The 13,950-nt window shown below is 46.7% G+C and overlaps 1 protein-coding gene across 1 annotated transcript in view; it reads right to left on the reverse strand.

Moving 5' to 3' along the window:
* LOC126470654 (glycine receptor subunit alpha-4-like) overlaps positions 1 to 13,950 on the reverse strand; it is a 450,264-nt gene that overhangs the window by 178,898 nt on the left and 257,416 nt on the right. Inside the window, exon 3 of the mRNA XM_050098640.1 lies at positions 11,502 to 11,591. Within this exon, the coding sequence (XP_049954597.1) occupies positions 11,502 to 11,591 (90 nt within the window). The remainder of the gene's footprint in view (positions 1 to 11,501; positions 11,592 to 13,950) is intronic.

The raw sequence follows: 13,950 nt of genomic DNA on the forward strand, positions 1-13,950 counted from the left end.
AGTGTACCAATAAAATTTGCTCGACCTTGCAGCCAGTTCAAGTGGTGAAATATCCACGAGCTTTCGACCGTGAGCTCCTCGGTCTTTGTCAACTGGCAACTGTCGTGTGATTGCTGCTGCCGTACTCATACAGATGCGTTGAGACGTCACAAGGAGACAGGCCGCAGGGCGTACGTCACAGCACGTGACACTTCAGGCCTTACTAGTGCCGATAGCCGTCTCTGGCATGGAACGAGTAATTATTTCGGACGAGTTTAATAATTCTTACTTGGCATTTAAATGCATGCAGGCTCTCATTAGCACACGACAAAGTTGAGACCTTTAGTGGCTACCTATTGACAGACAATATCGTCAGTAAAGATGGCGCCCTCCAGCTTAGCTCAGATTGGGATCCAGCCGACAGAAGGTTGAAGTGGGCGCGGCGGGCGCACAATTAACACATTACCATACAGAGTGTCTCAAACGTTTTGGGTCAGATTGAAGCAGGTGATAGCCGCGCGGGATTAGCCGAGCGGTCTGGGCGCTGCAGTCATGGACTTTGCGGCTGGTCCCGGCGGAGGTTCGAGTCCTTCCTCGGGCATGGGTGTGTGTGTGTTTGTCCTTAGGATAATTTAGGTTAAGTAGTGTGTAAGCTTAGTGATTGATGACCTTGGCAGTTAAGTCCCATAAGATTTCACACATCAAGCATCAAGCAAACAGGTGATAACGGAACGAGATTTTCACGCTGCAGCGGAGTGTGCGCTGATATGAAACTTCCTGGCACATTAAAACTGTGTGCCGGAACGAGACTCGAACTCGGAACCTTTGCCTTTCGCGGGCAAGTGCTCTACCAACTGAACTACCCAAGCACGACTCACTTAGTTCTGCAGGTTCGCAGGAGAGGTTCTGTAAAGTTTGCAAGGTAGGAGACGAGGTACTGGCAGAAGTAAAGCTGTGGGACGGGGCGTGAGTCGTGCTTGGGTAGCTCAGTTGGGTAGAGCACTTGCCCGCGAAAGGCAAAGGTTCCGAGTTTGAGTCTCAGTCCGGCACACAGTTTTAATCTGCCAGGAAGTTTCAGATGATAATGGGTTCACGGCCGATTATATTGAGATAGGGAAACAATGGTCGGAAATGCGTACTTATTGTGTTATGGATATACATAGCATACAACACATAACAACACTGTAGCTCATAGTAGATGTACAAAGTGACGACGGTCAGTCTCAATAGACGCATGGAAACGGAGCATGAAGTTCTGTCGAACTCAAGCAAAGATCCCTGTTGTCTGTTGTACCAGGAGACAGGCAGTTTGGACCCTAGCTAGCAGGTCTTTATCAGTTTCTATAGGGGTTTCGTACACCAGAAGAAAACTCGAGAAATGTTAGATCTGGCGATCGCGCTGGCCTTGGGACAGGACCTCCCTTTCCAATCCAACGATGAGGGTACGTTTTCTTCAGGTGCTCGTGGAGATTTAGTTCGAAGTGGGGTGGTACACCGTCCTGTTGAAACCACATCCTTTGACAGACAACAAGGGGTATAGTCTCCACGAACTGTGGCAATACGTCTCGCAAGAATACCAGGTAACTTGGACTAGTCAAACAGGGAGGCAGCAAATAATGTGGTCAGGGTTGTGTGCTGTTTATCACGCGCTGCATGTTCAAATGTTCAAATGTGTGTGAATTTCTAAGAGACCAAACTGCTGAGGTCATCGGTCCCTAGACTTACACACTACTTAAACTAACTTAACGCTAAAGACAACACTCACACCCATGCCCGAGGGAGGACTCGAGTCTCTGGTGTGAGGGGCCGCACGATTAGTGATATGGTGCCTCTCTAACCGCGCAGCCACTCCGCGCCGTGCTGCCTGTTCCATTGTACAACAAACACCCGGGATCTTTGCGAGAGTGCGGCAGAACTGCATGCTCCATTGCAGTACATGCATTGAGAGTGGCGGTCGTGGCTTTGAACAATTACTATGAGCTACGTTGTTTTTATGTGGTTCATTCTGTGTATGTCCATAATGCAATAAATATGCATTTCCGACCATTGGTTCCCTGCCTCACTATAATCGGTTCTGGGTCCAATATAATCCGTTTGAATTCGACTCAAAAGTTTTGAGACACCATATATGTGAGACAGGAGTGGGCCCCCGTAACATCACAGGCGGCGGGGCAGCTATATAAGGACGGTAGCAGCAATACCATGGCAGTCACCACACGACGGTGATTGCGGAGCTCCTTGCCGACAGCTCATGCACCTCTAATCACCAAACACAGCTGAAAGTGCGAGAAAATTTTATCAGTCTGTTTGAGCGTTTACTGTTTGACGTCATTTATGAAGGGCATTAGGAATGTAAGTACAGATATTTCTATTGATGGCTGAGGACAGTATACTGGATAACGTTACACCAGTATTTACTTCAGTTACAGCTTAGAGATTATAGCTGTTACAAGTGGTATGTTTTTAGGTTGCTTAGTACCTCCAAATACATATGGCGCAAGCAAGCCATTATTATTTTCCCCTGGGCAGGAGGTCAGATATTGAAGTGAGGACGTGTGGATGCAAAACGGATGCTCTTTGCTAACAGGCGTAAACCACTTCGTGGTGCAATTCCAACTGTGCAGAAAACATCAGGTAGTTAATTACGTGATGTGTTTCTGTTAAACTGTTAGTCGGACAGAAGAAGTTACGCACAGAAGTTTTACATATTAAGGTGTCAATTATCACAATATGTGGACCTATACCTCTGCCACCCTGTACAGCGAAAGGGAAGACTGCTGGACGCCCAGAAAAAGTAACACACTCAAGTTTTACATATTAAGGTATCAGTTATCACAGTATGTGTACCTATGCTGGTGACACCCTGTATAGCCAGGGGGAGGGGTTATTATTGCGTAGCCTGAGGCTTTACCTTTGGCTGCTCGATGTATGCAGCCACGTTATAAGCCATCTAGACGTTTAGGGGCACGTAGTTACATGTAGACGCCTGAGGTACACTGCTGGAAATGGAAAAAAGAACACATTGACACCGGTGTGTCAGACCCACCATACTTGCTCCGGACACTGCGAGAGGGCTGTACAAGCAATGATCACAAGCACGGCACAGCGGACACACCAGGAACCGCGGTGTTGGCCGTCGAATGGCGCTAGCTGCGCAGCATTTGTGCACCGCCGCCGTCAGTGTCAGCCAGTTTGCCGTGGCATACGGAGCTACATCGCAGTCTTTAACACTGGTAGCATGCCGCGACAGCGTGGACGTGATCCGTATGTGCAGTTGACGGACTTTGAGCGAGGGCGTATAGTGGGCATGCGGGAGGCCGGGTGGACGTACTGCCGAATTGCTCAACACGTGGGGCGTGAGGTCTCCACAGTACATCGATGTTGTCGCCAGTGGTCGGCGGAAGGTGCACGTGCCCGTCGACCTGGGACCGGACCGCAGCGACGCACGGATGCACGCCAAGAACGTAGGATCCTACGCAGTGCCGTAGGGGACCGCACCGCCACTTCCCAGCAAATTAGGGACACTGTTGCTCCTGGGGTATCGGCGAGGACCATTCGCAACCGTCTCCATGAAGCTGGGCTACGGTCCCGCACACCGTTAGGCCGTCTTCCGCTCACGCCCCAACATCGTGCAGCCCGCCTCCAGTGGTGTCGCGACAGGCGTGAATGGAGGGACGAATGGAGACGTGTCGTCTTCAGCGATGAGAGTCGCTTCTGCCTTGGTGCCAATGAAGGTCGTATGCGTGTTTGGCGCCGTGCAGGTGAGCGCCACAATCAGGACTGCATACGACCGAGGCACACAGGGCCAACACCCGGCATCATGGTGTGGGGAGCGATCTCCTACACTGGCCGTACACCACTGGTGATCGTCGAGGGGACACTGAATAGTGCACGGTACATCCAAACCGTCATCGAACCCATCGTTCTACCATTCCTAGACCGGCAAGGGAACTTGCTGTTCCAACAGGACAATGCACGTCCGCATGTATCCCGTGCCAGCCAACGTGCTCTAGAAGGTGTAAGTCAACTACCCTGGCCAGCAAGATCTCCGGATCTGTCCCCCATTGAGCATGTTTGGGACTGGATGAAGCGTCGTCTCACGCGGTCTGCACGTCCAGCACGAACGCTGGTCCAACTGAGGCGCCAGGTGGAAATGGCATGGCAAGCCGTTCCACAGGACTACATCCAGCATCTCTACGATCGTCTCCATGGGAGAATAGCAGCCTGCATTGCTGCGAAAGGTGGATATACACTGTACTAGTGCCGACATTGTGCATGCTCTGTTGCCTGTGTCTATGTGCCTGTGGTTCTGTCAGTGTGATCATGTGATGTATCTGACCCCAGGAATGTGTCAATAAAGTTTCCCCTTCCTGGGACAATGAATTCACGGTGTTCTTATTTCAATTTCCAGGAGTGTATTAATGTTGCCCAACACGTTGACAGGCATGATTCTGTGAAGTCGTGAGGTGGCACTAGTTCTGACAGTCGAAAGGATCTTGTCTCTGTCTGTGATGACATTACCGTGGTGGAGTACATCGAGAAGACACTGTAAAACAGCCTGGTGATTACTGCATTTGATATTGGTCCTGAACGCCCTTCACTGCACGAGGCTGCCCCACTGCATCTATTGGGCATCACCAGCGACGTCGTCCTGTTGCATCGCATAATTCCAAAACACTCAGTCAGTATCATACTGAAGAATGGAAACAGGTATCACAAAGTGACTTACTAAGCCTTTTCGGGGCACGATACATTGAAGTCAGGCTGTGATATATACTCACGGGGTGGCATATTGCATACTGAAGCTTCGAACTATGAAGAAAGCGACCCTCCAGATGATGGTTTTCATTTTGGTTTCAATACTGTTCGGACACTTCGATTTGTGTTGAGAAAGTGAACAAAGTTTCAATGATACTTTGGTGTGAAATTTATCAGTAGAAAATAAAGGCATATTTAGTTACCTATGAAATTGTCAGTCATTGCTTTATGTAGCATTACATGTTGTCAAAAACATATTTTGCAAATTATTTTGAACAATATGGCATCTAAATGGCTATCTACTACGATGGGAGGTCGTGCCTCGAATATAGCTAGCGAAAAAAGGATGGGAGGTGAAAAGAAAAAACAGAGTGGCTAGCTGCTACAATTCTGCTGGATAGCTTACATGTCTTACTGATAATGCTTACCTTTATGGGTAGTTTCTGTTGTATGCTAGACTAAGATAGTTCTGAGCTGGGATATCCGCACCATTTCAGGCGAGCGTTACATCTTGTTTCCAGAAAATAGAATTTCCAGTCCTGCATTTTGAAGTTATTTCCCTGTTGCAGCATGCTGTACACAGGAGTTGACGAACTGGAAGTGATCCATGGGATCAGGAACCATTCTGTCCGCAGTGTTTCTCACAGCTCACAAAGGCTGTATAGCGGTGGATTCGCTTAGTAAAGTCGTCAATGGAGCTGCTAAAATAGAAATTCAATTGGTTTGCTATTCGACGAACTTGGGCGCCAGGAAGTACTTTGGAGAATGAATCCTTCATTACTACCAGTGAACGAGATGACTTACCTAGCGTAAAGGTTTCATCCTCCTCGGGATAAACTGTTATACCATACGAGTGTACGTGATATCACATTGTAGATTCGTAACCCAATCGCTGAAAAGAAACTATAAATCTGGTCCCATGACATAGTTTCATAAAGCAGAATGTTTTTCCTGCATTTTTCGCCGGATAGGCTAACATCGACTGACCACGAATCTGAATAACCCTATTTAGACTGCCTGTTGGCCTTCGTGCGCCGTAGAAGAGAACCGCGTCAACGGCACGTGCAGAGTTGTAATTTTCATGTTGTTTATTCTGAATGGTGTCATTAGTTCTCTCAAGATACATTTTCGTCACCACCAAGTGCGTAAATAATGTGTAGCCTTTTCCATTTCAGAAACTGTCGAATTTCCCCCCCTCACCCTACCCACATTCGGCATAAAAGCTTTTAGCCCTCCTCTTCACAGCTCATATAAATCCTGTCCCGTTCTCATCATGGCAGTGAAATACGTGCGTAAGAACAGTCTTTCTGTCCTTTATACATGAACTACTCCAATACACTTCAGTATCGCAATGTGAACCTCACATTTAAAGGATGATTCTAAAAATGTGATTGAACTCTCTAGACTAAGGTGACAAGTCATGGGATACCTCCTAACATCGTGTTGGGACAGCCTTTTGTCCAACATAACGCAGCGATTCGACGAGACATGGACTCAACAAGCCGTTGGAAGTCCCCTGCAAAAATACTGAGTCATGCTGCCTCTTTAACCGTCCATAACTGCGACAGGGTTACCGGTGCAGGATGTTGTGAACGAACTGAGCTCTCAATTATGTCCAATAATGTGCGATGGGATTCATGTCGGGCGATCTGGTTGGCCAAATCATTCACTCGTATTATCCAGAATGTTCTACCAACCAATCGCGAACAACTGTGGCACGGTGACAAGATATCGTTGTTTTAGAACATGAAGTCAATGAATGGCTGCAAATGGTCTCAGAGTAGCTGAACATAACCATTTCCAGACAATGATCGGTCCAGTTGGGCCAGAGGACCCAGTCCATTCTATGTAAACAGAGCGCACACCATTATGAAGCCTCCACCAGCTTGCACAGTGCCTTGTAGACAACTTGGGTCCATGGCTTCGAGGGGCCTGTGCCATACTCGAACCCTACCATCAGCTCTTACTAACTGAAATCGGCACTCATCTGACCAGAAGAGGCCGTGCAGGCTATGTCGTGCTGTTATCAAAGGCACTCATGTCGTTCGTCTGTTGCCTAGCCCATTAACGCCCTATTTCGCCGCACTGTCTAATGGATACATTCATCGTACGTTCTACATTGATTTCTGCGGTTATTTCACGCAGTGCTGCTTGTCTGTTAACACTGACTACTCTACGCAAACGCGGCTGCTCTCAGCTGTTAAATAAAGGCCATCGGCCACGATGTTGTCTGTGGTGGGAGGTGATATTGAATTCCCTAACAATTTCCGAAATGGAATGCACATGCGTCTAGCTTCAGCTATCATTCTGCGTTCAAAGTCTGTTAATTCCCATCGTGTAGCCATAATCATGTCATAAACCTTTTCACATGAATCGCCTGTGTCCAAGTGACAGCTCCGCCAATGCACTGCCCTTTTATACCTTGTGCACGCGATACTACCGCCATCTGTGTATGTGTAAAAGGCTATCAAATGGTTCAAATGGCTCTGAGAACTATGGGACTTAACATCTACGGTCATCAGTCCCCTTGAACTTAGAACTACTTAAACCTAACTAACCTAAGCACATCACACACATCCATGCCCGAGGCAGGATTCGAACCTGCGACCGTAGCAGTCGCGCGGTTCCGGACTGAAGCGCCTAGAACCGCTCGGCCACCGCGGCCGGTAAAAGGTTATCCCACGATTTTGTCACCTTAGTGTATGGTTATAATGTTGAATTAATTCTGAAGTTTTTTTTGTGTAGGTAACTGTTATATAAGAATGGGAGATCCAATGTTACCGATATGTTGTTCGGAGTAACCATTCCTCTCTATAAACATGAATATGTGAGCTGAGTTTAAGATATCTGTACTTAAGAAGGATCACCACCAAACGTGGCACATGTCCTCAGTTCATGTGATTCAGTGGCAAGGGTTTGAAATTGCAGTAATGAAAACTGTTTCATGTTACTTTATACAACCAGGGTTAGCGGAACGGTGTTATCGCAGTTATCCATTACGAAAGGAATGCATTATTGATGGGTTGTGCATTATAACTGTAAGGGAATGAACGTGGCCGCTAGTGTGGTACTATGGAGTTTCGGAAGGTCACTCGATCACATCCTGCGCTGGGGAATACTCAGTGGTGATTGGCGTCCAGTGTCTGTGACGGGAATAGTGGAATGACAAATTTGAAGTATATAAATTTTAATTTTAATAATCAGCAGCCTCAGTTGCTCCGTTTGCCTAGAATTTACCTAGGTTTCAGTCAAGATAACCCAACCTTCTTCAGAATAACAGTAACTACCGTTTGTCCATAGTGTACATCGTCAAGCTAAAACCATAAATCCATAAATTATCGTCTGAGTGTAAAACTTATCTGGAACTGCCTCGGCCCCACTTCGCGACCGCGATGCGGCAGCCACGAGTGCTGTACTGGCAGCATTGTCAGGATCAGGCAGTACATGGTAAGCCAGACGGAGTGAGGAACATTCTCCATGTCAATTGTTACTACCCTAATCACTTAGAGCGTGTGCAGGGCTTACTAGCGACAGACTATCCACATCGGCAGCAGTTTTGCCACTGGTTTCTTCACCAGGCAACCACGATTCCGCGATTTGTGTCACCCATCCTATTCACAGATGAGGTTACTTTTACGCGGAGTGATATCTTCAACTTTCATAACAGCCATCTGTGGGATAGTATACAGAACCCCCATGATATGGTGACAGCGAATCATCAGCATCGGTGCAACCGGAATGTGTGGGCCAGCATAATTGGCAACCGTATTTCGAGACCAGTCTTCTTTCCACGCCGTCTAACTGGCCGGAACTATCGTCAAATTTTTGCGGGTGGTATTGCTTCCCCTGCTGGAAGGAATACCACTGATGATTCGAAAAGTTATGTGACTACTACATGATGGTGCTCCAGCCCACTTCGCTATTAACGTCCGGACGCATCTCTATTGTTCTTCCCTGGTCGTTGGCTCGGATGAGAGGTCTAGTTGCATGACCTGCTCGTTTACCGGATCTCAACCCGTGCGATTTCTGGTTATGGGACCATCTCAAAAGTATCGTGTATTCGGAGCCAATTCCAAATGTGGAGACACTGGAGCAGCGTATTCATGCTGCCTTTGACACTGTTCAGATGCAGCCTGGCCGATGTGAACGTGTGAGACAGAACATCGATGCAGAGCGTAAACGCATGGAAACCATTTTCAACACGTACTGTAACTGTAGTAGCGTGATGCTGTGCGTATCAGCCCGCAGTCTCTGTAACAATGTGTGATTGAATAAATGGTCTCTAGCATGCATACCATGTATTTCCAGCCACAAGTTCATTAGACCTTTTTTGTTCCGAATCCTCTCATCGATCAGTCCCTAGAATTTGTACATGGTGGAAAAAAACACCCTGTATATTGCAGGGAACATCGAAGAGATCATGAATAAATGGCATTATATGATAAACGCCTTTGAAAATGGAAATCGTGAACTGGTGGCAGAAAAAGCTACGTATTTTATAAGCAAAACCACTATTAAAGTGGTTGAATACAAGTAATTATTACAGGTGAAGTATACAACTGTGGTGTGGGCACTGTAAGAACTTCGGTACACACACCATCAGATTAGTTGACTTGTCGCTCTAACGAAGTAGGCGAGTGTCAGCAATATGTCTCGTGGTCTTATCGTGGCGTGTTTATCTTCTGCCGTTAGGTCAGACGATAGAAATGCCACTTGCACGCTTAGAGTAGCAGATTGACGGTGACCAACTTTAAACAGAACTTGATTAATTTCCACACACATTTATTAAAATAATAAAAATCATAAACCTTACTTAACTTGATTCTGGATGCTATTTACAATTGACAATCTTGGTACGTTAATCTTACTCTCACATATTTCTGATACTTGACAAAGTGTCTATACATTTCTCTTCATGGCTATGTATAGCAATATGATAATCTTATTAGGGCAGACTGAAACTTGACTATAGACTGGTACAGACAAATGCAGACTAATGCAGACTGACTAATCGTAGGTCTGTACACTCGTTATAATACTTCTCGCGTTCAGGTATCACTGCGCGAGTGTGATCCGCGAGGAGAAAAGGTTCTACGTTAGGAGCAATCTCATTGACTGCGTTACATATTAATACGCGGATCGGCGGAAGCATAATTTGGTCCGTCTCTAAGACAGCGTCATCTCGTGGTGCGGAGACGAACGAGCGCTGCACCTGCGCTGTTGTGCTTAGCGGGGCGCGCTCTATTGGGAAAGTTGTGTACGCGCTGACTACGCGGAACTGTGTACACAACAACAACCGTTATCTCACATCCGAAAAACGGATGTGTACTGAAATACTCGTAGTAACACTGTAATATTGTAAAATGATTTACTACCTGATTAAACCTATCTTCAGTTCTCAAAGTACTGTATTATATTGTCACGAAACTTCCTGACTGCATACCAATACACAGCAATGCTACGTTTAGAAGCAAACCGAAATCTAGTACGAAATCGAAGTGCCTATGTAATTTAGAAATACGGTGACACATACTTTCGGACATGCATGCAGTCACGGCAGCGACTACAGCCGTCAAAAAATACAGGAACCGTATTCGCATTTGCGTATATGTACCATCGTCGGCTGCATATTAGAATAACGACAGTGGAAATTTGTGCCGGGCCAGGACTCTAACAGTCGGGCGAGGTTGTGCAGTGGTTTGGACTCGCAATTGGTTCAGACCCATTTCCGGCCATCCTGATTCAGGTTTTCCGTGATTTCCCTAAATCCCTCTAGGAAAATGCCAGAATGATTCCTTTGAAAGAGCACAGCCGCTTTCCTTCCCTATCCTTGACACAATCCGAGCTCCTGCTGCATGCCAAATGACTTCGATGTCGACGGAACGTTAACTCAATCTTCCTTTTTAGGACTCTAACACTCCAACCCGGAGTTCCCGCTTTACGCGAGCGGTCTTAACCGCTTCAGCTATCCGTGCACGAATCACAACCCGAGTCAAATTTCATATGTCGTCGTCGTGTCACAGTCTGCCCTCGTACGTTACATACTGTATATTCCCGGCCGGGAAGGACAAGTTTATTGAGAGTGAAGGGCCTGGTATTGGCTAATAAATACGAAATCGCAGTGCCTGTGTGGTTAAGAAGTACGATGCAATATTCCTTCGGACATGTAGGCATACATTCGTAGTTATTCGGCACTACCAGCCCCTCGAGTCTCAATAAATATGTCCTTCCTGGACGGGAATATACGTAACGTCCGAGTGCAGGTAGTGACGCAAGAACGACGGCATATGAAAGTTTTGGTAGGGCCGTGATTCGTGCGTGGATAGCCGAAGCGGTTAAGGGACAGCTCGCATAAGGCAGGAAATTCAGATTGGAGTCCCGGTCCGCCATAAGTTTTCAGTGTCGTATATACGGCTCAAGGCGGTTCATATTAGCAACTACGAATTCATTTCCTGTGTACACAGAAATCCGTTCGTCTCGACAAAATCTATTGCACGAACGAATGTTTGAGTGAAACTTTTTGTACGTATGGAGCAGATAAAGCTGTGTTTATTTTGTTGTTAAACTTAGGTTTAACATATTGTTCTACAAGCATTTAAATTTGTGTGCGCATTAATTGTGTACAAATATCTACAGCAAACTGCTAGCACCTCACCAATATCTCTTGGACATGATGTAGTGAGTTTCTAATAAGGAGATTGGTTTGCAGTTACCAAAAGCTGACTGGTGCGTTGGTGCTGTGGTAGTTTTGTTGGTGCCGTTACCTGCGTCCACAGGGCTTGAAGCAGGGCTCCTTGGCGGAGCAGGCGGTGAAGGCCGTGGGCTCCCTCGGCGCCGGGCGCTCTGTCTCTGTCCTGCGGCAACGTCCAACAATGTAACATCTCTCTCCGTGCAGGCGTCACACCTGAAACCAATCTGCTGTGCTACTACAAGTGAAGTCACTGCTCACCCAGTACTCACAAGGACTACTGTTTACTTTATCTCTTGATCGAGAGTTCATCCTATGGTCAGTGGAAAACTGAACGCTATAATAAAGCTTTTGTGCTACAACGATTTGAGTCGTTGTCTTTCATTTTAGACCTTACCGTATCAGACAGTGAGTTATCCGAGGGCATTTCAAATCAGAGTGCACAGTTGCGGGTCCCTGTTCCTCGGTAAGGGGAGACTCTATTGGATGCCATGGTTCATCCGATCGAGAATTTCGTGTCACGCTAGTGTGCTCGGTGTACGTAATAAATTCTGAGAAAAGAAAATGAGTGTCCGGGAGTGCAGAGATAGACCTTCTATGGGATGTAGTGTACACTACTGGCCATTAAAATTGCTACACCACGAAGATGACGTGCTACACACGCGAAATCTAACCGACAGGAAGAAGATGCTGTGATATCCAAATGATTAGTTTTTCAGAGCATTCACACATGATTGGCGCCGGTGGCGACACCTACAACGTGCTGACATGAGGAAAGTTTCCAACCGATTTCTCATACACAAAAAGCAGTTGACCGGCGTTTCCTGGTGAAACGTTGTTGTCTTGCCTCGTGTAAGAAGGAGAAATGCGTACCATCACGTTTCCGACTTTGATAAAGGTCGGATTGTAGCCTATCGCGATTGCGGTTTATCGTATCGCGACATAGCCACTCGCGTTGTTCGAGATCCAATGACTGTTAGCAGAATATGGAATCGGTGGGTTCAGGAGGGTAATACGGAACGCCGTGCTGGATTCCAACGGCCTCGTATCACTAGCAGTCGACATGACAGGCATCTTATTCGCATGGCTGTAACGGATCGTGCAGACACGTCTCGATCCCTGAGTCAACGGAAGGGGACGTTTGCAAGACAACAATCATCTGCACGAACAGTTCGACGATGTTTGCAGCAGCATGGAGCATGGACTATCAGCTCGGAGACCATGGATGCGGTTGCCCTTGACGCTGCATCACAGACAGGAGAGCCTGCGATGGTGTACTCAACGACGAACCTGGGTGTACAAATGGCAAAACGTCATTTTTTTGGATGAATCCAGGTTCTGTTTACAGCATTATGATGGTCGCATCCGTATTTGGCGACATCGCGGTGAACGCACATTGGAAACATGTATTCGTCATCGCCATACTGGCGTATCACCCGGCGTGATGGTATGGGGTGCCATTGGTTACACGTCTCGGTCACCTTACATTTCAGATGTGTTACGACCCGTGGCTCTACCCTTCATTCGATCCCTGCGAAACCCTACATTTCAGCAGGATAATGCACGACCGCATGTTGCAGGTCCTGTACAGGCCTTTCTGGATACAGAAAATGTTCGACCGATGCCCTGGCCAGCACATTCTCCAGATCCCTCACCAATTGAAAACGTCTGGTCAATGGTGGCCGAGCAACTGGCTCGTCACAATACGCCAGTCACTACTCTTGATGAACTGTGGTGTGTTGAAGCTGCATGGGCAGCTGTACCTGTACACGCCATCCAAGCTCTGTTTGACGCAATCAAGGCCGTTATTACAGCCAGAGGTGGTTGTTCTGGGTACTGATTTCTCAGGATCTATGCACCCAAATTGTGTGAAAATGTAATCACATGTCAGTTCCAGTACAATATATTTGTCCAATGAATACGCGTTTATCATCTGCATTTCTTCTTGGTGTAGCAGTTTTAATGGCCGGTAGTGTACTTCACAAAATGGACATATTCGACATTCAATGAGTGTTCAAAGCAAACCATTAACTTGCAACGTGAACATCGAATGAAAAATGGCGCGCCACAGTGATCACAAAGGTTCGCACCATCAAGATCGAAGGAGAGCTCCTCGCGAGTTACAAACTGTGCAGGACGTTCCGCCAGGTATCCATTCTTAGACAATACATACAAAATCATATTGGTGATGAGAACTGGTAGACTTAGATAGCATGCAACCGAATAGTCTGTCGTGGAGCTTATCGTGAAACTGGCTGTCTTTTAAGGCGTATCTTCAGATAGTGTGATAGTATGTTTTATAGGAACGGAAAGAACTAACATCCAGAGGCAGAATTTGCTCAGAGGTTCGAAGTAGTATGAATTGCAGCGTCACAAACTTCCCAGGACAGACAGTTTGCTCAAAAGGAGTACAATTTTTACACGCAGACCAGGAATTAAGCAAAAGCAAGTTATTTTAACCAGCTATTGGCCAAAAGCAGTGCTCATACTATAGCTGTAGTTCTCTTACGACGATTTACTTGCTT

This window comes from Schistocerca serialis, chromosome 3 (assembly GCF_023864345.2).
Source record: "Schistocerca serialis cubense isolate TAMUIC-IGC-003099 chromosome 3, iqSchSeri2.2, whole genome shotgun sequence".
In the NCBI taxonomy this organism is placed as follows: domain Eukaryota; kingdom Metazoa; phylum Arthropoda; class Insecta; order Orthoptera; family Acrididae; genus Schistocerca; species Schistocerca serialis.